This window comes from Oryzias latipes, chromosome 3 (genome assembly GCF_002234675.1).
Source record: "Oryzias latipes chromosome 3, ASM223467v1".
Lineage (NCBI taxonomy): Eukaryota > Metazoa > Chordata > Actinopteri > Beloniformes > Adrianichthyidae > Oryzias > Oryzias latipes.
Window position 1 is genome coordinate 13,964,882 of NC_019861.2, and position 26,775 is coordinate 13,991,656.

At 37.3% G+C, this 26,775-nt stretch overlaps 1 protein-coding gene across 4 annotated transcripts in view; it reads right to left on the reverse strand.

Annotated features, from left to right (window-relative positions):
• Positions 1–26,775, reverse strand: part of LOC101174816 (cyclin-dependent kinase-like 5) — a 44,369-nt gene that overhangs the window by 13,604 nt on the left and 3,990 nt on the right. For all 4 annotated transcript variants that reach the window (XM_011488731.3, XM_020712718.2, XM_011488726.3 and 1 more), the window contains exons 3-13: positions 26,072–26,106; positions 12,189–12,234; positions 11,968–12,104; positions 11,554–11,674; positions 8,898–8,957; positions 8,178–8,268; positions 4,397–4,499; positions 3,805–3,891; positions 3,367–3,447; positions 3,085–3,260; positions 531–1,405 (exon numbers count right to left, since the gene is read on the reverse strand). In XM_011488731.3, the coding sequence (XP_011487033.1) occupies positions 531–1,405; positions 3,085–3,260; positions 3,367–3,447; positions 3,805–3,891; positions 4,397–4,499; positions 8,178–8,268; positions 8,898–8,957; positions 11,554–11,674; positions 11,968–12,104; positions 12,189–12,234; positions 26,072–26,106 (1,812 nt within the window). The remainder of the gene's footprint in view (positions 1–530; positions 1,406–3,084; positions 3,261–3,366; positions 3,448–3,804; positions 3,892–4,396; positions 4,500–8,177; positions 8,269–8,897; positions 8,958–11,553; positions 11,675–11,967; positions 12,105–12,188; positions 12,235–26,071; positions 26,107–26,775) is intronic.

Consider the following 26,775-nt stretch of genomic DNA (forward strand, 5'->3'; position numbering starts at 1 on the left):
GTTTGTGCTGCATTTTACCTGTTCTCCAAAGTGGCTTTTTTACTCTAAATTGATCAAGGGAGTTAAGACGAGGGAGAAAAAAAAAGTTGACAGAAAAAAAAGCTAGTGCTGGGCAACAATTCAACATTTCTTTAACGATTAATTGCATGATCTTTATTATTACTTACAAGTATTTGCAGCAACCAGCAAAATTTAAAAAATATATAAAAATGTTTTTGATTTGAAATATATATTTTTAAAAAGTAGTTTGAAGGTCCAATTGTTCAGTAGAAATATATTGTTTGTGTAAGTGTCAAAACCATAATCCGAACTTACCAGGTGTTCGGAGTGTTAATAAAAATGTTTGTTTACATGCCCAGCCCTAGAAAAACCCTTTGTGTTGTCCAGCGGCCTCACATTAATTAGTTACATTAATGTTAGTTGCATTAAAGTTAGAGCGTTCAAACTTGTATAAATGCTGTTTTAATCATGAACACTTCTAATAAAGAAATAAATTGGATTCAAATCTTGAAAATAACTTTGAAACCTACCTGGAGCTAAAGATTTATGTCTAGATTTGTGTCTTGATGAAGAGTCGAGTGTGCTGCTCTCCATGCGAGCGTTTCCGCTGCTCCGAGAAGCAGGGCTGTGCCCAGCTCGCTCACTGTGTCGAGCAGAGGGGCTGCCAGGGGGTCCTGGAGGACCTGAAGGTGAGTTGAGGTCTAAACAGCTGGTGGGGAAGAATCTGGCACTTGGCCCCACACCTGCAACTGTGTTGGAGTTTGGATCATCAACGTGAAGCCGGCCGTCGCTGAGGTTCCCCACAGATTTGGCGTCGCTCAAAGCATTGTGGCTTTTTGACAGGCTTAGATAAGAAGCAGAACTTTTAGAGGATGAAGACATGGATCCGTGAGCAGAATCAGCCATACTGTGGCCATGGCGTCCGTGCTGTTTCTCTGCTCCCGACTGTAAGGTGTTGGTTTTATTTTCTAGAAAGTTATGGCGGCCAAGGGGTGGCTGCTGCTGTTGCTGCTGCTGCTGCTGCTGCTGCTGCTGTTGCTGCTGCTGTTGCTGTGAGCGAGAGGAACTTGGTTTGCTATGGCCATATTTCCCCCCATGTCCTGGATCCGACAACTTTGGTGAGGGCCCCAAGTTGAAATCAAACTCTGTCTTGTTTTTTGCTTCTTTGGGACTAAGAAGGTGTGGTAGGTTGTTGTTGGCAAGGTCTTTGCTGGATGACACAGAGCGATTGAGGGTCTGGGACATGTACTGGGCTTTGGGGTGAAGTGTAGGACTTAAACTGGATGGAGCTGGCTTGTTTCCATTCAGAAAACTCTCATTGCTAAGGTGATGAAGGTCACCATGGCGAGGGAGGCTGGAACATTCTTTGCTGTTGGAGTGACGACTTGAGCTCTTGTTGTGACTCCTTGAGGATGAGAATGAGGGTCACTCAGCTTTCACACCATAAGTCAACTCTAGCCAATATTGTTAATGTATTATTACATTTTTTCAGTAGGAATGATAAATAATAATAAAAATTCTCTTAAACCAGAGGATTGCTTTAAAATATAAAATATTACACGTTTCCAATTACTTTTTGAGATGTTTATTGGACCTAAATAATAGGGGGTGTAATTACGTTCCGTTTGTATTATTGTGATGTGGAAAAACTTTATGAAACCAAAATGTGAATGGATTTGCCATTAATTGTTGTTTACTTGTTTGTTTGTACACATATTTAATTTACAATTGATTATTTTGTAAGAAATACAAGGAATCTGGAAAACTTCAGCTGCTCTTTTCAGTATCAGGTATTTATCTCAGAGTCACACTGGTGGGATTTTTTGCTGAAAATGTACTTGAACGATTTTAGGTAGGTGAATTAGATCGTTCAAAATGAACCAATAGGATATGAATCTAATTGTCATTAAACTGAATCCTTAAACCCCTACTAAATAATGAATTATGTCCTAAGACGAGTTGTAGTAGGAAGCAAAGATGATAACATGAGAAAATACAAAATGAGCTTTCAAAAACAATATAATAAATTTAAGAGACAAAAAACTCAATTTTAATATATAAGCCCCAAGTAACAAAATATATTTATGCCTTAAATCTATCTTATTAATGACAGAATTTGCTATCAAGTGGTTTTAATAACTGACAATGAGTTGTTTATGCAGCCACACCAAAATAGTTTTTACTCTATGAATAGCCTGTTTATTCCACAAAAGGCAATTTCCTATCAAACCAGATTTAAATGGACCACTTCAGGATCTGCTCACTCTACAGCGGTGAAGTTTCTAATATTTGTTCAGGTGTGCTTAATAAAAAAGTCACTTTTGAGAAAATTCACTTCCAGGAAAGTTCTTCATCCCTGGATTCCAACATGTCTTAAAAATGACCTTTTGTTGTTCTTCTGGACGTCTCTCTAGTCGTAATGTGTTGTGTGATAATCACCATCATTTAGGTCTGACAGCTGCACTAAAAAATTCAACCGGGGGCAAATACTTTTTACTTTACTAGAAACTAAACCAACAAAGCAGCTGCAAAAACAAAAATAGACCCCTCAGAAATAAGTCAAAAAGTCTTACCTCGTCTGCAGATTTTCTTTAAATAGACGAAAAAAATCTGACAATGGGTTTTGAATAACGGTCTTATCGAGAAATCTTACTTTTAAAAAAATTGTAAATTAAGATGCGTTTTCTTAAACTAAAATTCTTTGCCTTTGAAAACCCTGCTTAAAAGAAAGACTTTTTTTTCTTGCAAAGCAGAAAATAAAACAATTTTTCTTAAAACAAGGGTCTTTTTACTTTCTTAAGAGTCTGTTTTTGCAGAGTGCTTCTTTGATACACTGTGAAAGTGTGTTGAGTTTGTGAGATCATTGTTCTTAACCAAGGCCACAGGGTGGAATCACACAACACAACAGCCCTCATCAGTATTTTACACTGAATTCGAATGTCTTCTGTGAATGGATTTCTTCAGCTAAATAAGGCAAGTCCAAGTAAAAAGAAAGAAATAAAACTGCGATTAACTTGATCAAATCTAAATTTAATACTACAAAGATCAGTAGTATGTGACTCAGGTGGAGGGCTTTGTTCAAACCTTGTAGGAACTGTGTTTTCCCCATGATGGTGTGTTTTCCTCTTGGAGGAGCACGGTGGGTTTGGAGATGAAAGAGAAGTTCTTTCACGCTCTGCCTGCCGTAGAGGCTGGAAGACTGGGTGGTTCAGGCTTTGTTCTGTCAGATAGCGCTCAGTTGGGTTTAACAGCAGCAGACTCTAAGCAGGAGAGGATGTGGACAGAACAGTTTAAAGTCTTCAGGTTTCCAATTTCCCAAATTGATTTAATTATTAACCAAGTTTTGATCTTTGTTTTTCCCTTTACCTTCATCAAATCTAACAACAGGCCACTTAAGATCCCTTGGTACCTTCTCTCCAAAGTCTGAGGATGAGTAACTGAAGGGAACTAAAGAAGCACAAACAATGAAAAATAAGCTTTTTTTTGGCATTTTTATGAGGAAGTCCAGCATTTATACAGTAAAGATTCCTGGCACAAAAAAAATTAGCTCTCAGCTCAAATCACAGACACACACTAGCAGGTTTTTTAGTCCGAAGGGACATTTTCATTTGTTGCTAAACTGAACACCAACCACCTATCACATGAGTCATTGCAATCCACTCTGTCATGGTGCTGGGAACACCGCCATAAAAGACACAGTTAGAAGGAGACAAGCTAAGAGACAAGGACATGAAGCAAAAAGGGAGAGATGAAGGCTGACTGGAGAAGAAGTGCAGATTTGACTGCAGTTGAGGCTTTTCCTACCCTAATGCCATGGAATCGTGGGTTATTGTAGAAGAGTTTCATCTGCTCTGCAGGAAGTGGACCCAAAACCTTTTGAATGGTGAAGAGCTGGAGATAAAACAGATGCTGCATCAGGGCTGGTGCTACTTTTTATGTGATATCACAAAGGTTCATTGAACTCCAGTTCTGTGTGATGTTATATAGTGGAAAAAAAATAAATAAATAATAGAAATTGTATCCACATTTCAAGATTTAGAATTTATGCTGGATTGCTCACCTTTTTTTTTTTTTAGCAATAAAAGATCAAAGTTCTTGTGAGTTTGTGAAATCTGAAAGTGCTAAAAGGTTTTTTTTAATAGAAACAACTGCAGTCTGCAGACAGAGATCATGTGCCAAAGTTACTTCTTTGCTTCTTTGGAGTGAGTAAGATTATAAAAGGTAGAACGATTTTTAACCTATCAAAGTTTCTGTCTGAAAAACTGCATAAATGGAGGAAATTTGTCCTTTTAGATTGAAAAGCTTTAAAGTCTTTGCATTTGATTAATTTCCATATGCCACAGTTTCTCTTTTTTCTACATAGTCGTTGTCAACCACTTATTGCTCCACCACCCACCTGATCAATCTCACTTTCCCCTGGAAACAGAGGCTGTCCATCACTCAGCTCTCCGAGGATACACCCCACCGACCACATGTCCACCGCCTTCCCATAGGGAGCCCTGGCAAGGAGAAATGAAACTTTTTTTTTAACAGAAATACTAATTTGGAAGAGAGCATTTGAACCTTAGTGACCCTCACAAAAGAAATGCTTTTGAAAACAAAAAACTAATGTGAAAATGGGAAACTAGAAGGTATTGGTGGATGTCTAAATGGACATTTCTGATGGTCCTCATTGGTGAATAAACTAAAATTATGGATTTTAGGCTTTTTCCCAGAGAGAGGATCAGCGAGAAGGTTGTTTCGAGTGAAACAAGCTGATGAGTCTGGTGAAAAATGGTGAGATCTGGCAGCAGAGATGCAAAGGAACACTGGTGTTGGAGGGAGAGAGAATTTCAGTGGGCGGCATTCAAACGCCGTCTCAATAAATGTTCCAGGGCATTTTCTAAATCAAGCTACAGCAGATGACGCTTAGCTTTCTCCATGCTAGAACGGACATTTGATACCCCCAAAAAATCCTAAAACAAGGAAAGCAACACGAGAAGATGTGTTTATGACAACCATAACTGTTTCACATTGATATGAGAATAATTCCCAAAAGCCAGTAAAGTCGATTATTTTCAACATGGCTGTAATATGGAGGAACCTTCCTACCAAGGATCATTAAATAAAAACATCAAAGAAATCTTTTACAGATATTGGCTTAATAATGCATTTTTGTGCAGAACCCTTTAAAATATAAAGTGGTCAAAGTGGCGAAATGCAACTACCGGAGGGCAAAATCCAGATTTTTAAGTCTACAGAAGATTGTGGAAGATTGTATCAAAAAGTATAAATGACTTCAAACCTTGAGCATAATAATAGGGAAAAAACATTTACTTTTCTCACACTAATGTGATATATTGTTAGCATTTTTTTATGGTGAGACAAAGGGAGACAACGCCAGACCCACTCACTGGTTAAAAACTATAGCTTCACAAACAATGGCTGTTTAGCTTTGACTCTATTAGTAGGTTAAGAGTAAAAAAAGTATGAACGAAAAAGGCATAAACATGACAAGACGTTTGATATTTAGATCTGCGTCAGATGTTGCTATTGTGCTGTGTGAAAGTTTTTTTTTAAGTCAGCAACAAACGTGGAGCTAAAACACTGAAATGTTGCAACTTTCATTAACTTCTAATATAAATTCAAATTCTGTGTTGGGTTTGTTAATTCAGAACACATGCAACATGTGCTGTGCATACAACATGGTGACTTTACCATGAATACATACATATTCCAGCTATAAGCCTGGCCATTTCATGTGTTTGAATTCAGAATTGGGATTAGATCAGCAAAGTCAATGTCTTGTCATTGTTTTCTAAGGCAGGCAGAACCTAAACTGTTAGATAACACTTGGGAGCATTTTTCACACTTCCTGTTATTGCTGGGAGCACGAGGACACAATGACTCGTTGGCCTAGGATTTGAACATCTGAGCAACTAGATATAGACAGGCTGCATTTCCAGCTCGAACCTTAAAGCGCCGTCTCCTCTGAAGAACCATACTGCATTATTGCTTCTTAGAAAGGCAGTGTTTTTTTGGGGGGGCTAACCCAGTCCACTTTGTTTTGTGTCTTCTGGACACTTTAACTTCCTTACTGCGATTCCTCTTTGATTCTCTAAACTGATGGCCTTCTACTGCATGTGAGACAAAAAAAACACAGTTTAAAAGAAAAGTGTTGTTTTCCTACAAAACACAATGTTATACTTGCAAAGATGCAGCTGGATTTGACTTTTTAGTTCTAACTGGTGTCTTGTTATCTGAACTCTGCTCTCCACAAAACAACAGCCCACAGATATTGATCTCAGAGTTTTAACAACTGCCATGGGAAGTAACAGTGAATTTCTTTAATACAATTTTCTTGCATTGTTAGTTTATTGTTGTCAGTTTGTAAAAATCTTGGTTTGGGATTTATTTGATAAGATCTGCACTTGCTGTCATCTGTTCTGGTTATTTTCCTCCTTGTGGTGTCTTCCTCTTTATTTTGTCAGCATCATAACTCATACATTTTGTTTCGTAGCGCCACCGTTTTACACACAGCAAACATAGCACGGCAGTTCTGTCTAATTTTAGTGCAAGCCATTTTTAAGAGTTGGTGGTAATCAGAAATAATGCTTATGCAACGCTGGTCTTTTTTTCTATGGAAACAAAAATATGAATGGCAGCTGTGTAAGAATTTCTCTCTTTTCAAAACACGTTTTCTTTTTTTTTTCTATGTGAGTATCTTTGCCTTTCCACTAATAAGCTGTCAACTCAGTTCAAAATGATGTTTCATCTGGTCAAACCACCTCTGCACCCCACTCCCCATGACACTCACGGCTTCGTGACATGTTGTTTTTTTCATGCAGGCACACTGCAGCAAGCTGTGTTCTCCAGCCCATCCACAAAGAAGAGGTAAGACGAGAATTTCTGCATTTCAAGCTACCAAAACACAGCATCAATGTGTGGAGCCACATCTGAGCAGATTCAAGGCAAAAACAGTTTTTCCACATAAATAAAATCTCATTTGAGATTGAACATGCTTTTATTTAGATATTGACACAACAGTTTGGAGCATCGATGACGATAGATATAGATTAGTTTAAGAAAAAATAGAAAATAAACAAAAAGACTTGTGTTTCTATTTAACTATGGGAACTTTGTTCTGGTGATGAACTGAATAAAGATTGTACGTTGACATTGTAAGACAGCCATGCATAAATATCTTGAGAACACAGCTGACAAATAATCAAAACAAGATTCCCAAAACAACTCCTATGTCTCGCTTACAAACTTATTCCAACAGCATTTTCTGTTTGCTCCTGATTTACAACAACTTGAATAAAGAAATAGTCAGAAATGCAATTTGAAGTCTAATTTTCTATAAAGAAGTCCTCCATAAACAGAAACATGCAATAAGAACATGTTAAAAACATCAAAAGTTGAATTGTAATCGGAGTGGGTCCTTAAAGGAAACTGCACTGTAAAAATGTGCGGAAACTTCTCCAGTAGGAGGTCTCTGCCTCTCCTTGTAAAAGGTAAAGGAAATCTGTTTCTGAAACTATCAGCAAAACTTTACATAACAGATTTGTTTCAATATTTACTTTTAAGGTTTATGTTTTTAAAGTTTACATGACAAACTCCAGACCAAGACAGAAAATGACGAGGAATTGTTTTCCGTTTTGGTCTTTTTGGAGTAAATAGGGGGTATCTATTTTTCCCCCCACTCTTCTCTTTGTGACCCAATGGAGAGCTGTCATTTCCATTTGTACTAATCCCCGCCTTCTTAAGCAGTTTCTTCTCCTTTTCTTTTTTTATAGACCAAAACGGCCCACACTGGGGATGCACAAGTCAGTCACAACCAGCAGGAGAGCCCATTCTTGCCTTACAGAATAATTCTGGTATAAACTAGTACTTCTCATTTCGTCTGCCTGCACACTGCCTTCATTTTAAATCATTCTACTTGTCATCTGAATCCTTTCTCTGAATAGCCAGCATGACACATTTGGGATCTTTGGAAACTTTGAAATGACTTTGCAACAAGAGACACAATGGGTATTTATGGTTTCTCGGCTATTATTGTACAGCTTGTGTCAGACACTAAAAACATCTTTTTTTTTTTACGCTGAGTAATTTGAGATACTTAAAAAATGGTGGAAAACACTTACAGTGGATGAAGCTGTGTGATGAGCAAAAATGAAGCATCTATAGGATCTCACCCCAGCAGCAGCTCTGGAGAGCGGTACCACCTTGTGGCAACATACTCAGTGTAGTTGGCATCTGTCCCTTCAGACAGGTTACGCGCAAATCCTGAGAGGAAAAAAAAATCTATACTTTAAAAATGTGATAGATTTGACTGTCAGTCTGATATTTTGATGCAAAAAGAAAACACTTTTTTTCCACACGATTGAAATAAATAGCAATAAAGAAACATTCAGACTCGAGGGAAAACTAATGTGTCATGTTGACATGTGACCAGACTTTAATTAGTTGGGTCTCTGCAGGTGGTCAGAGACTGGGCTTAAGTTATCTAGAGAACAAAATCCATTTTAAGCACAAAAAATCACAACAAACAGAACGCCACTTCCAACAGTGAATAACAAACAAAATCTCACCCCAGCTGACTCAGTTGGATTGCATTAGCCAATTATGCAGAGCTAACTGACTGTGTGATTTTGTTAAAAAAAAATCATTAAAATGGAGAAAATACACCTAGAAAGCAGTAAGAACGGTCACATTAATGTCATTTGTCTGTTTGATACAGCTATAAATCAGCACCATTAATGAACTGTTTGAAATGAATAGATCTGTCAAATCAATCCCATTAGCAACTACTGTTCAGAGAAGTTGCTTTTTACAGGATTGTTTGGACATTTTCCAAAAGCAGTACTGAAGGACAAATAAGGAGACAGCGAATCGAAGGTGGTAAAAGGACTGACCAAAGTCGCAAAGTTTAAGAACATCATTGGAACTGATGAGGAGGTTTTCTGGCTTGATATCTGGAAAGGAAAGGGAGAGGATTGCAATAAATCAGTTCCCGGATTTCTAGAAAATTGCTAGAAAAATCTTTTCTCTTTAAAGAAATATAGCTTCAAACCACAATTTTTAATAGTATTTTAGATTTATATTTGTTACTATTGTTTTTTACTGAGTGTATTAATAAAGGTTCTATTTGCCAACAAGATAGCACATCACAAACAAGCCTTTTGTCTGAAGTGTATAACTGTCTGGTTTCAAAAGTATAGAAGTAGAAAAAATGAGAACTGGTTTCTTGTGCAGACAAGAAAGTGTGTGATCCACATGAGAAACCAAGTGTCATTTGCACACAGGAGATATTACCAGTGTCAGTTACCTGAAATGGACATTACATGAGCTTATTGAGTTTTTTTTTTACATTTGGACTCGTCTGCAAAGACATAGCAGCTTTGCTTGTCCAGCGTCACCATTATTTTATCTCTGAACGTCACCTACAAGTTCTAGTCATGTGGTTTGTTTCAAAGCAAGAGATACATTTGCTTTGTATAACTGGGGCGCTGCACACGAGTTTCATTCTCGTGAGCACCAGATACTTTCTCGTGCACATTAGAAACTGGTATCAATTTTCTTTTTTATTACTTTAGATGGATTTAAATATGTGTTCCGTATGAAGGCTTTTTTTTAACCCTTGTGCTATCCTATGGGGTCAAGATGACCATTGACGTGTTATCCCTATCATGACTAAGGTGGATAAAGGTGGAGAGGATTTCATGTACCGTAATTTCCGGACTACAAGCCGCTACTTTTTTCCTGCGTTTACAGCCCTGCGGCTTGTTCAGTGATGCGGCTAATTTATGGATTTAATTAGCGGCAGCCATGTACGTACTTTCGAACTCAGTGAATAGTTTGAATTCTTTATCTAACACCAAGCACAAGGCATTTATATTCAACACACCTCTAAGCAGCCAAACAGCATGGACTTGACTTCAGGTCTTAGACACTTCAGTTATGGTTCAACAAAATGAAACACGCATGCCCGGCCGCATCCCAGAACCCTTTGGTGCCATTAGACCCAATGTGCACCAGATCGCCGCTGCAATATGATGAAGCTTTCAAGTTAAAAGCAATCGTTAAAAGCAGCGTAAAAAAGTCCACCGTCACCAACGGGTTTGGAAAAGCCGGTTTGCTGCGTGACGGAGAGAACAGCGCATGGAGTGAATTTACACTCCCTTTACGGTTTCTAAGGAAACCGTAAAAGCGGAATTTTGCTTTGAAAAATTCACAGCCTCCGTGTGAGCTGGAGACATCTTCTCCTGCTGATTGAGCTGCGGGGCCGATGGCAGTCTGAAGGCTCCCACACGTAACAACGCACCCGCCCCTCATACACAAAACGTACAGTATTAAGTCCGATTGCTTTGCACAGAAACGATTTGCTCCATCCACCGGCGCAACGGGGACGAAGTGCTCCTCCTTGAAGCCGCCCTGGCCAGAGGTGTCGGAGTAGATAGGAAGGGGAGACAAGGAGCGCGCGGGGCGGGAGCGGAGCGCAGAGGCTTCTGAATTCTGACGCACGCGCCGCACTGAGGCGCGCGTATCACGCTGAGGCGCGCGCTTTTCAGTCGCCGCTGCTGTATTTTACCGGTGTGTTTTTTAACCAGCCCTGTTACTCCCATAACGCTGCCGCGACACAAGCGGAAGGAGAGCTGTACCCGTTCACCCCTCCATGCACTGCTGCTCATTCTTAAACACGTACAACAGAATGGCGAGCCAGGCATTGGCCCCGCCTTTAGCCCCTAAGACTCATGGGAAATGTGGAATCGCAGATGTAAATTTCCTCATCATAACTGAGGGATGTAATGTTGATTATATGGTTACTGTTTGTAATTTTATGTATGATACCTAGATTGTCAATAAGTAAAAAAAAAATGAAATAAAAACACCATAACTGAGGGACTTGTGAACAGAATAGAGGTCCATGCTGTTTGGCAGATGTCAATACACTCAAATACATGAGCCTGAGGCAAAGCTGGCACCACCAACAATGTGCTAATGAATTGCACTCACTCTGTGATGCTGGCCGTGATCTGTCAGGATGACAATATCGCCTAACACATGCGCGGCTTGTACTCTGACGCGGCTTGTGTATGTATAAAACTAATTAAACACGTGAAAGTGGGTGGGTGCGGCTTGTAATCGGGTGTGCTTTGTAGTCCGGAATTTACGGTAATCTATGGAAACAAGTGAAGATCACAAATCATTGTAGAAAAAAGTTCAGCGCACTGTCTTGTGGGTCTAGATGACCCAACTCCCAATGTCAAAGTGCCTAGGATAGCACAAGGGTTAAACATGCTGCTGTATCATGATTTTATATAAAATTTGAGTGATGGTCAAGGTTTTTTAATTTCTTTTGTCTTTGTGACATCAGTACCGAGCTTAATATCACCTTAAAACACTAAAAGCGAAATTGTCCACTGATACCTGAAATGTGTTACCGATAGGCAAAATTTACCAACTGCCAAAAAATATTTGGCAGTTATTGAAACTATTCATTTTTTTAATTTAAAATTTGCTTTTGGTTTGGATTCATTTTAAAAGTAGAATTTTTCTTTTTATTCTTACCTCTGTGCACTATCTCATTTTTGTGACACCAGTTGATGGCTTTGATGAGCTGGTAGATGTAGCTGCGAACTTTATCCGGTAATGCACCATTAGGAAATTCTTCCAGCAGTTCAAGCATGTTCTGGAAACCGCAGCATATGTGCACACAAAGAGAGAGCCAGAATGAAAAACAGATGCTTTCTGCAGCCACGTTTATACATATATATATATATATATATATATATAGCTCCTGGTATTTCCCTGGTAACAAATGGGGAATACCGTTGCTCACTAACAGCACGGTTCATATGTTGCTATGGTGACAGGGATTTTATGGTAACCTGCATAGTCTCGACATCCTCAAACTTAGATGTGAAACGTCTACACACTGTGCAGACTTAGTGAAGCATACATGGCAAAAATCATGAAGCTGACCCTCTCAACATATTCAAAGACAAGGTAGAGCTTCCCCCTCCTGCGAAAAGCCTCCTTCAGCTCAACGATGTTGTCCTGCTTCAGCGTGCGAAGCATCTTCAGCTCCCGAAGAGTCGTCTCTTTAACCTCCTCATTTTCTGTTTGGAAATTCAAAGAGAGGCATGGTACAAATGTATTTCCTCATGCCCCTAACCTTCCACTATTTCTCACCCACTACTCACCCTCACTGTCTTTGAACTTCTTAATGGCCACCAGCTCATTCGTTTCCTGGGAAGACAAAGACTGTGAGTGTTGGCCAAGCCAAATGCAAAAAATTACCAGAAAACAGTCACTTTTGAAAAGAAAATCACACATTTCGAAAATATTTAGATGATAACACTATAAGGAGACTGGAGACGAGCTTTTTTTAATTAAGTTTAAAGCGAAACGTTTTGTGTGTTGGGGGGGGGGGGGTGAGAGATGTTGTATCTGTGGTTTTTATTTTTATGTAGTATCAGGGCTGTTATTTTTATGATTGGCAGGTAGGTGTACTCATGGGTGGATGCAGTAAAACTTTCATTTTACGTTGACCTGCCATTTCACTGAGGCGGGTGGATAAACTCAAGTTGTCAACACCCATTTTAGGCTTGTTATTCTCTGTACAGTGTATCAAATGTTTCTTATCAGTTGCTGTGGCTGAAATAATTAATGTGTGCTGCATATAAGGCCCTGTTTTTAATTCTTAGAAAAGAATATTCTTCTTCATCTGCAATTCAATTTAATCTTTGTTTGATTGAATAATGACACTGGGGAACATTTGTAAACGGCTTAATGTTTGAAGAACGCAAACAAATCTTTTTATATAATTCTTATAATTATGGTTGAACTATACATTTTTGAGAGACTGGTCTAAAACAGCTTAGTTTTAAATATTTCCAAAATGCCTGCAGTCAAGGCTTTATCAAATACCATTTTTTACATACCCAAGAAAACCTTTTATACACTTTTTTTGTATTTTCATAATCATGATTTTCCATTAACAAAAAAACCCGATTTCACTGTTATTTCTTGGGTTAGGCAATGATGTGATAATATTCTGATAAAACTAAACTAAAATTCTAAAATTCATTTTCCAGGTAAAGGCCATACTTTCATTATCATAGCTCTAACACTAAAATTATACACCGCTGTCTGACATTTTTTGCAGATATTGACTTTGTAAGCTAAATTATTCATTTTATGGAAATAGACTAAAAAGACCAGTAACTGTGGTTAATTTCAGCAAAACAAGTGTGACCTTATTGGAAAATTGTTTCTTTTTTGTCATGTATGTGAAATATTCAGGCTGGAATAAACAAAAGGCCGTGGGTAAAAGGAAGTATCTAACCCTTTAGTGTCCTTGGCTGTCCTTCTTTTAGCTCTGCTTTCTAGATAGAATAAGACAGCAGTCAGCATAAGTGTTGAAGAGGGAGGCAGTGCAGTCAGGACACGCTTGTCAATGGCAGTGATCCCCCTTATACTACGCAGGACTATTGTGAGACTGAGCTCATAAATACAAAGTTGCCTGCTCAGACGTTTTTGCTTTAGTGACAAATCTCATAAAATATTGTGGGTTTGATGCTTTGACAGCAAAAAAATACAGTCTGAGGTCACACTTTCATGAAGAGAACATATCCGAACAATTGACTGGAATGATTTTATCAGACAGAAAAACACAAACATGAAGAAGCACTTTAGCATTGCTAACATTTTTAATAGGGGTGTAACGATCCATTTTAGAGATAGAGATAGAGATTGAGATATTTTTTATTGATCCCACGTTGAGGAAATTAAATTTTTACAGCAGTTCAGTGCAAAATAGAGAAAAAAGAACAACAGCAATGTGCAAAAAGAATGAAAGGGTGTTTAAAAATCGTTTAACAACGATTCGTTTCATATCAAAACTTGTGGTTAGTGATATGATTACGGTAATAGTCGATATTGGTTCTTTTTGAATGATCTGATTCACTGATCTGAAATCAATCCACATAAAAACAATTCAAACTGAACAATATGAGAACATTATACCACACTGTTTGATCACATGTCAGCAAAACTTTTTGCTGCCATCATGTGTGTTGTTGGTTGGTTGTTTTTATGTTATGTTTATGTTATAGTAAATTGAACTTACCGTACCTAAATCTAAATGGTATTTTTCCATATTGATATAATCTATTTGTTTTATTTTACAATGATTTTACAATGGTATAGGTCGATTTGATTAACAATTTGCCTCACACAGATCGATCTGGTTGGATAAATCAAGTCATCAATTATTGTTTAACATCGATTCTTATGTATAAGTGTACTAACGATTTGTGTGAACAGTTTCTTTAACCTCCACACATTTACTTCCAGGGTCACTTTTACATGTAAAAGAAATCTTTAAATGCTTGAATTTGAATCAAATAGAGGGAAATATTGAATAGCTAATCAGTTTGATTCAATTTTTACAACAAACACTGTATCATTGCATAACCAAGGTGAAACAACAGCAACTATTTAAAGCTTAGTTTTTATAGTGCAGACCATGTAGTTCTGTGGTTTGTTACAGAAAGCAGCAATGGTAGCAAAGCTGTATATCAGCTTTAGGTTCATGTAACCATGTAAACTTCCCTAAAACAGACAATGTTATATTTAATTGTTTAAGACTATCTAAAAAGTTATATGAAGCAATTTAGGATCAGCAAATATTTCCACTAACGATTAGACTTGTTTATGTTGAATCTTATCATTCAGTGCAGAACAGGTCTGTCAGCTGTAAATTGAATGAAGTTAAAAAAGAAGGCATGAACCACAAGTCTGTGGATTTACTGTCTCTTCCTATTTGTCGGCCACTTAAGCAGACTATCATTTAATAATTATCAACCTTAATTAATTAATAGGTCTTATTTTGTTAATGCACAGAGACGTCATAAAGGCACCAGAAGACTGGCTAGCATGTAGGTTGTGGTATTGTCACTTCCAAAATCCAAAGTGAACATAACACATAAGCCTCCATAAAAACACCTACATACACTGTTAGAACACTAGCATGAAGTGGCAGAAAAAAAATCTTGGCACACTTTTGTATGGCTAATTAAATATTGTGTCAAACAATGTGTAGTGTTAATGGATTTTTTTTAATGCAGCTTTGGTTTTAGCCAAAAATGTGTTGTCCCGTCGCTGCCCTCAGTCATATACAGGTCTGCTGATGATTTTTAATAGGGTGACCCATTTACAAACAGCATAGTCTCGTAGTCTCTGTATTCAGCAGCTCCCTCCAAAGCTCCTCTTGGCTGTTGCACACAGACACACATTTTGTCTTTCTCCCTTTTTCTTTCACTCTGCTTCCAGCTGGGAAAAGTAAAAATAACTCCCTGCAGAAAAGTTTAAAAAGCTTTATTGACAAGGTCTCAGTCTTTGACTTCACATGTGGAAAATGATTCTTCTTTGCTGTTATGTAAGTGGGAAACTTGTCTCATGTCACCTCTAAAATATGGGGGAAAAAAGACATTGCTGCACTTAGACTACTGCTAACGCTTGCATGCAGAAGACATATGCTAAGACGGACACATTTACAGTTCAGGGAAGTCAAAAGAAGTTAAATTACTAATTTAGAAGAGCATGCTTGCCTGCAGCTTGTCATGCACCGGTGAAAGCAACTCTTGGTTTTTTACAAGTTCTTAAAGTGGAGCAGCTCAGTCAACACTTCAAGTGTTGTCCAAGTATTAAAATCAAATGGTAAATGGTGTATACTTATCCAGTGCTTTTATTACCTTCCATTAAGGCTCAAGGCGTTTTACAGTCCCATTCCCCCATGCACACACACATTCACACACTGATGGAGGCTCTGCACTGGCGCCAACCTAAAACCACCAGGAGCAACGTGGGGATCAGCATCTTGCCCAAGGACATGTTGACACATGGGTGGGCAGAACATGAACCAAACCCTCAATATTTCAATCAGAGGTCAACCGCTCTACCTTTGCACCACGGCCAATTTAAATAAAATATTGAAGATTGACAAAGCAAATTGCATTGTGTCTGGACAAAAAGATGATTACAGTTAAGAGCAAATCTCAAAAATGCCAGTGTTGGTTATGTGGCTCTGTCTGAGCTCTTTGTACACTCACTATCTGAGCCGGCTAGAACGTATTTTGGAAAATGTTTTCCCTGTTTGTTTATTTTGGTAGAGTTGGGCTTTACTGTGTGCCTCATGCCCAAAATAGAGCACGTGTTGTAAAATCAAAGGTAAATGTAAAGTTTAAAGGCCCAATCCGATCATCTTTTGATATATTTTAAAAATGTTCCTAGTGATCTTTTAGTTATGATTATGCAGTTTTAGCCAAATTTGATGAGGAAAACAAAGACGTACATGGATCTATTTGTTTACAAGTGGATTCATCAGAATGGAGCGGAGCCGGTAGCTTGTTGACCCACCAATTGTTGCTTGTATGTCACACCTAGAAGCTTTTTTCCAACTGCATTATTTGTCTGCTCCGGATTCACGGCAATTTGATAAAGAAATAGTCAGAATTGGAATGTTACGCTTTATCTTCTTTATATATGTCCTCCATAATGAGAGAAATGCCACAAGAACATGTTAAAAAAAACAACCACACACTTTTTCATTGGAGTGGATCTTTAAGGAACAGAGGAAGGTGAATGTAAAGCTACCTGATTGCACAACAAATACTTTTTAATTAAAATGTCAATGTTTGCAGAGCCATTAATTGATTAGGTTGAGATGAAACATGATGAAACATCTCATCGAGGTTTGACTTTGTTCTTTGAATTACAGCAGGGAGAAATGAGGATAAAGACAATTGAGTCCACACAAAAAACTGTCAGACAGATGGACATAATCCCAAAACAGCTTGAGTTTCCCCTTGAATATAGTATAGAGGAGGACTTTATAGGAGGGAAAAAAAACCTAACCTCTGCAATTGTGGGGTAAACTGCAAACCCTTAACAGGTGAAGAGACTCTGCTCATATTTGCAGAAACCTGCATCTCTGCATCCACATGAACATAGCTTTTATTGTTTACCTAAAACTAAATGATTCTGTGTAATTAAGGAATGTACTAATGTGATGAGATCTCATCACATTAGTACATCAAGCAATTCAGGCAGATCCAACTCAATAATCCACCAACCCTAAAGGGCTATATTGGAAGCAACCTGATTCACGACGCCACGTAATAGGCATACCCAGACTGCTCCATTGGGGGGAGGGGGTTAGATTAGACAAGTGGTCATAGTTTTACAGCTCATGGAAGAATTGTGTGCATCAAAAAATACAGAAAAATACCATTTTACAGTTTTTCTCAGTCGCTTTAGTACAATTCTCAGATCAGAATGAAATTCCCAAAACTATTTGTTCAATCTTCACATCGTGATGTCACTTGTGCACATCATATAAGCAGTTTCTCACTTCTTTGAACAAGTTGCAATTGCTTTGGTACATCCATGCAAATGATTATGTAAAATTCTCTGCTCTTTGCTACATTATCAATTGTTTATGTCATGTTGATCAAAATGTATTATATAGTTCACTGTGCAATAGTCTTACTCCTCAAAACACTTAGTCATTAGTTTATCGTATAAGTCATTAACTGCAAAATGGTTGACCAAGTTGTCATAATGTGACAAACATATTTCACTGCATTGCAAGAGAGGATATTCGCTGTGATGTGGATGAGAATTTGTGGACTAACATACAAGAAGAGGTGTAGGAAGACCACACCAATTCCTACTGCACTGCCTGTACTGTTGTACAGAATATTGTCCTATCTTTCTTTTCCCTTTGTGTTACTGTTTGCAGTGGGGTTTTTCTATGACATGGTCTGTCAACAAATTACAATATGAACAATAAAAGTGTAAATGTGAATCTTGTCCAGTCTCTTGCAATCAAACAAAAAAGGTGTAACTTACATTTTACAATAATTGTCATCAAAACTTTACCCATAGTTTACATCAGAACCTCCCTCTAAAGTACACAGTTATATTGACAACATGACTAAGTAATTTGACTGTCTTGTTCGTAGACAATGACACAAGGACTTGACATTCTGATGGCACTGACACGTTCAATGACATAAAGACTTAGTTTTGAGAGATGAACTAAAGATTTTGAGCAAGTTACAGGCTTTTGCAAGAAATCCATAGTGTTTTGCTGTTTGTACAAATTGTTTTGAGAAATGCACACACGTATTTGCAAACTTCAATTCTGATCTGAGAATTGTACAAAAGCGACTGAGAAAAACTGTAAGTCTAAGGGAATCAAATCTGTCACCCTTTGCTAGTTTTTTCCTGGCCGTTCCCACCTTTTCTGTCTTTCCTTCTCCTTTTCCATACTTGTGTATGTGTTTGCATGAGTGGGTGTGTGCATAATGTTGGTTATCAGCTGCTGGCATACCTGTCTTCATCATTTCCCTGCATATGAAACCCAGCCTGACTTCCACTCAATGTCGAATCCTTCACTGTCCGCCTTGCTGGTGTGCAAATAGCCAATAAATCTTTAACTTCCAATAAAATTCAGACTTTCCTTGGAGACAGTTTTCCTGATGCTATCCAGTCCTTCGCCTCTTTGAGAAAACCGGCACAATTGGCTTTTTCAAGACTCCTGCTGTCACTCTTTGTTTTCTAGAACCTGGATCTACCCAACTGCATGTTCTTGTCAAAATTGAATAAAAACACTATTACAGTAAATAGTGGATGAAGTCAAGAGTTTGATTCCCGCAGGTTAAAATAATGGATCAGAATAGATGTGCATGAATATGAACTTTGTGGAATTGTTTTACATGTGTTGTCCTCATATACCAAGTCCATACTGTAAACATCATCAACTACTAGTTCACCTGGAAGCTACCAGAAGAACCATCCTATAGCAGTGGCCTTTATTCTTTGTTAAGAGGTAAAATTTAAATTAGTTTAAGCTATTTTTTAAGAAGTAGTTGCTTCAGAACAGAGCCTGCAGTTGAATTGAGATGGATAAACATCTTCTGGGGTCAATTGAAATTCTTATACAGTATGTGATACAATATTTTGGCCTAAATCTTACAGATATCACAACCACAAAACATTCAACCTCAAACTAATCTGGCAAGGGAATACTTCCGAGACAAATCAATTTTACTGTCTCCCATTAAACTGTTTCCTCAGGTGTTAAAACAGAATTTATTATTTTTACAGTTTCTGTAGTAAAATAATCATCCTTCTGTCCTGCAGTGCAGAAGGTCTGACTTTACAGGCTGAAGAGTTTACCCACGAAGCCCTCCAAACTAACACAGATCACAGAGGAGCCATTCAAATCCTCCCATGGTGTAAATCAATATTGTTCTCCCACTTCACTGAGGTAAACCGCATCCTGCAGGTTTTAAAGCAGCACCTCTGGCCCAAAATTAGTCCATTAAAAAATTGTTAGAAATGGAGATATAAGGCAAAGGTAAAAACTATAATTTGCAAAAAAATATATACTGCTTGCAAACTTTTCCATTTGCTGTTGTGTTTCATGATTTGCTGTTGTTTTTCAGTATTTGCTGTTGTGTTTCATGTTTTGCTGTTGTTTTTCAGTTTTTGCTGTTGTGTTTTGTGATTTGTTCATTTGTACTGGGATTTGCTGTTGCTGTATCTTAAATGTAAGCCTGTCTTGCACCTCTCGGCCACCGTATGTACCAGACCAAAAATTAAAATGTGCAAATTTTGTTATTGCTTAGTGTATTTTGGTAATGCACAAAAACAGAAGAGCTGCTCTAAAAAATGAATGGAGATTTTTACTAGGGTGGCTGCAGCTACAAAAAACCTAATGAAATGCAGCCAATCAAATTGAGAAACCCAAATATTTAATCTTGAGTTTTTCTTGCCTAAGCATAATTTGAATGAAGTACAAATGAATTTAAAATGTAAAAAAATCCTTACATATCTTTAATGATGTTTATCCTGGAAAAAGATTCTTGCTAATTTGGATGACAAAACACCAAACTGTGCAGAATGGTTAAAATGTACAAGACTGTTTTCTTAAAAAACATGTTTTTGATTTCAGCAAGAACAAGAGACAATAACGATAAATACTATCGTAATGATTCAATGAAGTTCATTGTGTCTATAAGTTCTATTAAGCACTTAAATTATTTTTTATCAGACACTGGGTTTGTTTTGTGTAAAACCAACCGACATGTTTCGACGGAATGCCTTCCGCCTTCGTCAGGGTCGTCCGTTGATAAATACTATCTTTATCAACAGAACATTATAAAAAACTCCAATCCGGAATGTAAAATCCCCACAGCACCCTGCTACTTGCAGCACACATCAAGCACATTATAGCAAAATATACACAATTCAGTGACAGCGCACTGCAGATGCAGCTCAAACTGACTTCTATTTAAGCTGAATGCAAAGAACATCCTGTTTGAACAGAAAAAAAATATTTGTTAATATAGCAATAGCAACTGCTGAACAGGTGAAGACAGAGTAAACCGTCACTCAGCAAACTTCATTTACTACTCCCAAAAATTCATGCAATTGCATGAATTGCAGTTGCTGTCCATGCCAGACAAGACAAAAGTTCAACTAAGGTCATGTTTTTAAGACAAGCTTTGAAAATTCCAACTTTGGGCTGAAAGGCAAAAAATTTTGTTTTTGTTTTTGTATGGCCAGACACAGGTCACCACAGTGGTCAAATATATTAACTTTATAACATTTTCCACAGCCAGTTACTAAAGGGGGATTCTTATTAGCCAGATTAACTACTGGCTTCTCCATGGTTTTATGTCTCGTTCTGAATAGTTCTGTTTTTTATCAGCATGTTTGGAATATTGAAATATTTATCTATTTATCTATCAAACTCTATTTACGATTGGACATTTCAGATTTAGGTAATTCCTTCCAACAACACTGTATCATTCATGTTCTGCTCATTTCTTTCTCCTTATTTCAGTTTTTTAATTCAACCTTTTTTATTAAGAATGACCACAACAAATCTGTCCAGGAACCAATGTGACAAATGCGATGTTTAACAGTAACATATTACTTTTAGCTAAGTTATGTAAAGCCTTTCAAATGAAATTTAATTTATGATTTATTCATTTTTCAGGAACTGACTTATCAACCAAAATGCAGATGTTTAAAGCAGCAACAAAACATGTAAATTATTACATTTTAATGAAATAGGTCAAATAGCAGCTGGGTAGCTCGGTTGGTAAGGTGGGAAGCTACCATGCAGGAAACCAGGGTTCGATTCCCGGAGGGGAATGAGCAATGGTACTGGGGGCAATTACCATATCAATGGCGAGCATTTAACATCACCCAGTGAGGGTCCTTAGGCAAGACCCTTAAGGCTACTGCCTCCCGAGCGCGGTTTCGGCTGCAGCTCACTGCTCCCCAAGGGGATGGGTCAAATGCGGAGAAAGAATTTCCCTTCGTGGGATAAAATACAGTGTATAAAAAAAAAAAAAAAATAGAATTTTATTCTGCTTGTTGTCTGTTGCTTTAAGCTTTTTAATATTTACTCTACTTTTAAATTAACGAGCAAAATTTCCTGTTAGTCTTCAAAAACCCCAACATTTCATTTTAATTTTGGTGTTTCTAATAGCCCCCTAGAGTTGCTAGATTCAGTCTAAAGATGGATGGATGAATTATTGGATAGATGGATCTTTCTAACAGGTGTGCTTAGTCCTTTTTTTCCAACAGCTATTTTCTGTCTGTCTGGTGAACTGGGTGGATAATTTTGACCTGCATTTTTCATGTGGCACTTTTTGTTTTTCTAAAACACTCAGGATGCTCTCTGCTTGGTCTAGTTCTATTTTTAAGTAGATGGCCTATATTTTCATTAGTATGGACCCACCTGGCTAGAGCTCATCCAATTGTTTTCTTTCCCTTTACTAAAAATATGCAATTTTATTATCAGACATTTTACATCATATCGCCATTCCTCTTGAAATACATCTATCATGTAATCGGCTGTCCTACTTCTACATTGAAAGTAGAAGTGGAGTCATGGAAAAAGGAGTCAGAATTTCAATAACATAAAGGAAGAGATTACTTTGTAACAACAAGTAAGTGGAAGTAACTTGCACAACACTGGCAGGAACTGCAGATGAAGGGCCTCCTCTTTCTCAGCAGATTTTCCCACCTCTACATTTTCTAAATGTGTAATGTTCCTGTCAAATTTACAAAATTGCTGATAATTCTCAGGTTTTGTCTACTGTTTCCCACTTTAGTGCTGATAACCCATCATTATCTAGCCTGAAGGACAGGTGCCATGTCCTACCATTCACTGTGGACTGAAGCACAGCCAGTGAGAACGCCATTTTATTCATCAGGGAGAAACAACATCTAAGCACGAACACGAGTAAATGACAGTCAACCAAACCCTGCTCACCAGGATATTCTCTATAATCCATCAGAAACTCTTAGAAAGAAGCTGACCTTTACAGTGCCCTCCCATCAAGACGTAGATCCATACGTTTTATTCATAAATGTAAAAAAAAACTTTTGTCTCTGCAGATTTTAGAAGAAGACGTTTATTTAATTGATGGGTGAGATTTCTTCATTTCTTCGTTATGAAAAGTACAGAGTTTTTTGTTAAGAAAGTGTCTATTTGCATGTTATTTTTTAAATACGTGTGGTCAGCCCTGAGCTTTTTTCTTGGCCACACAGACCTAGAGGAAGAGTTAACGTTAGGATCACAGTTACGGTCAGGGTTAAACAACTAAATACTTCCTGAGGGTGGCTGTTTCTGCTGCTCACCGCTCCTTTAGGGGATGGATCAAATGCGGAGAACGCATTTCACACACCCAGGTGCGGGACAGATAATGGGATTTTAACTTTAAATGTAATTTCAAAAACGTGCGGGCTACAATAAAATGCAACCTTGGACGCACTTAAAATACGTGTGGGCAATGCATCAATGCGCATCTTTGCAGCACTTATTACATGTGGCCAACATGAATTTCTATCACTTTTTGTGCTGGTTGCAAGTAAATACGTCCAAATAACATCAACCGCTTATAAATTTCTGTGACTTTTACTGACCTAATTGTAAACAGACACGTTGCCTTGTGGGTAATTTGTCAAGATCACACATCCAGCTATAGCATTAATTTTTTACTTGCAAGTTAAACAAAGAAATTCTTCAGCAGAAAAAGATTAACGGCAGAGAAAATCCCAAACATTTCAGCAGCAACTTCAGAGTGGGAAAGAGAGTCCAGTTTGCCAGCAAAATAATAATAATAATTTTATAGTCAAATAAATTAATAAGTCTTTATTTGATCTTTAGTACAGATTTGTTATAAGTTTTATGGTTAATGTACCTTTTTAGGTGACGAGTGAAGGGTACATTTTGTGGAAAAACAGAGATCTTTGCAAAAAGACTTTTAACAGGTTAAAAACATTCTCATTAATTGAGCTTTGCATTTTCTGTTAGTTAAAACTCTTCCTACATTTTCAATACTGATCTCAAAATTCATGATACATCTCCTCGCAGCTTTTAAAACACTGAACCAAAACTGGATTAATAATTGTCAGATTCTGTCTCAATAGCATATCCAGTTTTTTTAACTACCTCACTCTTAAACCCGACAATAATTACTAAATAGCTGAATCCGAATTCTTCCCCTACCCCTCCGGCTTCTCCCTTTCCCTCCAATTGTAAGGGCATTTGAAAGGATAGGGGTGTTTGAAATTGTTTTTTGAAAGGAAAGACACTATTTTTCTTTGTTTGGAGGGCTGCATGTAGGGGTAGAGAGAAGCCGTAGGGGTAGAATTCTGATTCAGCCAAGTTGAATTTTACAATCACAATACGTTTTCTCGCCTCACACACAAAAATGGTCCACTGACCTTGAATCTGCTTTCTCTGCACTTAGACAAATGACACATTTCTAATTCAGGCGACATGAAGGGGTCCTAAGTTTAACATATTATACAAAACAAAGAGCTTCACTTAAAATCGACAATCAGGAAGAGGATTTTAAAGAAGCAAGATTTGGATTCTTCATTTTTATGATGGTTGTGTTTTATTATTGTTTTAATTTTGCTGGGCTTTCCTGATCAGATGTAGTTGCACTCCTGCCCAGTAGTGATCATATGTTACTAAGCTAGTAAAATAGATGAAAAAAAAAGAGAAAGAGAGAAAGAGGAGAGTTGGAAGACCCAACTAGTGGCATTTAAAAATTGGAAACTTGATTTAAAAGATGAAATCTTTGTTTTCCGGCAAGCAAACAAAACCACAGACTTTGAGCAAGTAAATGACTTTTCATGGTGGCTAGATGTTAATAAAATATTTTCTAGATTTAGCAGAAAATATTCCTTTATGAGCCGAATGAATGACTTTTATTGAACACAGGCCATGTTTATCACTGGAACATTAGTCTTATTGCCCAATGCACAACGATTTATATAATTGTGAAATCAAAAACATAACACCAATTTGATTTATTTTAAGTTTAACTTTCAATAAATGTGAACACTGTAGACTAGGACATATAGCTATATAACCCTGCTAATGTGCTTATGTCTGCTTTCCTTTAATGGACTCTGCTGTGATGGTTGTTCCATCTACAGTTTTCATTTATCTATGTACGATTATAGATTTTATGCGTATTTCTATAAATGTCTTTTTCAATGAAAATGTTTCTTTTTTTTGTTTGTCGTATGACAACACTATACAACACAATGTAGAAAAGCAAATATTATTCACATTGTTTTTAGCAGCATTAATTAAAACAGCTTCAGTTGTCTGTTCCTAGATTTCAAAACTTTAATTTGAATTTTTGAAAAAAATAATTCAAAAGGCCATTTAGATGCAAGGAGTCCAAAACACACAAAACTGCAGGAGGACAGTGTTCAACAAAATATAGCAAGATATTAAACTAAACACTGATGCTTTACAACTATATAAAATAAACTAAAACATAAGGAAAAGCAGGAAACCCCCATAAAAAAATATTTGTCTTATCAGAAAAGACTGCAAACCAACATACTATGACAGCTCTAAATTAGATTCCTTCCTGATTGTCACTCAAGAAGCTTCTTACTACAATTTAATTTAGTCTGATTTAGTAAAATGCATCAATGATTCATCCACAGTGATGTCACTGCAGCTCTTACTCAGATTTAATGCTTTGGTTAAAACTGAAGACCTCAATACAGGAATTTTAGATGTTGGCAGAGAGCGGCATTCACCCAAATCTTGTATGATCAGATGATTCATGATCAACATAACTAATTTGGAGGCTTTCTCCTTGAGTCTCACTTTTCCTCCCAAGTGTTTTGCTTATCTGCATACTGTGTATGCACTTTAGTTTTTCCTAAAACCTTGTTTTTTCTCAAAAGCTAGTCTTTCTGACACTTCCATTACTGACAGTGTCATTATCAAATGAATGTAGAACACTTTTAAGAGAAGCATGAGGCTTTTGTTTCTTTCTTTTCATCCCTTGTGTTTCTGTTTGTGTTTCTGTTCTATTTCTACACAGAACTTCAAGTAGACTATATTTCCACATCTTTATACAAGGAGCACTTCTTTAAAGTAAATGTAACTTTACATAAATCAAAGACATTTCATGGAGGAAACAAAACATAGCTTCACACTCAGGTAACTGACTTAAGTCATTTATTAAAGTATTACTTTGACAAATACTGTACTTTAACTTCACGCAAAAAAAATCCTAATAATGTTATTTATCAATTTCTCATCTGTAACTTCATCTCCAACTTTTTCTGAGTAGTGTTTGCCCCCCAAAAGTGTGCCTTTTTTTAATACCATGTTGTAATTCATTTCATATAACAGCTTTTTTGCAAACAACTTTGGGTATTTATTGGAAAAAAACGTTTTTGCACTTGACTAATAGATTTATGTTTCTTTTCAGACATTCAGTCGATATGCATTATGGTAGGTCAGGAGCCTAAAATACAATCTCACGTGTATTTTTATTTTTTTTAAATCAAAGCTATATTGATTTTTTAAAGACTTTTTTTGGTTTGCAGAAAGATGGATAAAACCAAAAATATTGAAAACCACTTCAAAGCTTTTGCACCAGTCATTGGAAGTAAAAAATAAGCACAAGTATATTGTCTGATTGATGTCAGTAAGACACCAAAGCCTTACCTTATGCCTGCACTTAAGCACCACTCCATATGCTCCTGGACACAGACAGAGAAAGGAACAAAAGATCAGTAACGGGGCTTATGTCTCGCCACTGTGATTATCTTTTGGCTTCTAACCTTAAAAAGAGGTTCAGAAAATAAAAAAAATAAAAATTAAAAGCGGCAGAATGTGTTCTCCACCAAAGAAACACCAGTTCTTAAGTGAGGAGGAGGTTCTGTGTATGTGTGCTCCCACACACTCAACGAACTGTTCTGCCTTTACATTTGACAAATAAGGTAACAGCCATGACCTTGGATCTTCGAGAAAAGTTTGTTAACCATGCACATTTCTGCAGCAGGTCTCAGCTGACCATCGATGCATCCTGCCAAAGGGTTTTAAATCGGCCTTTTGATCTCCTTTACCCATATTGCATATGTGCTCCTCATCCATTTAAACCCATCTGTGACACACTGCTGCGTGAAGGTGTTTCCAAATCACTTTTCTAAGAAGATGGATATGTCTATTTATTGACCAAACAGCTTTATGTAGTTTGCCCGGTAACAGCAGTCAGACATTACTACGGCACTGGTGGATGTGCACAAGAGCACCCAATTCAGTCATAGAATAAGAGTGGACACATCTGATGCACAGAAAAAAAGGTGGGATTCGTTTAATACAAGCAGTTTGTCTAATCTGCAAAAAAAGTAAGGTCATAGTGATACAAA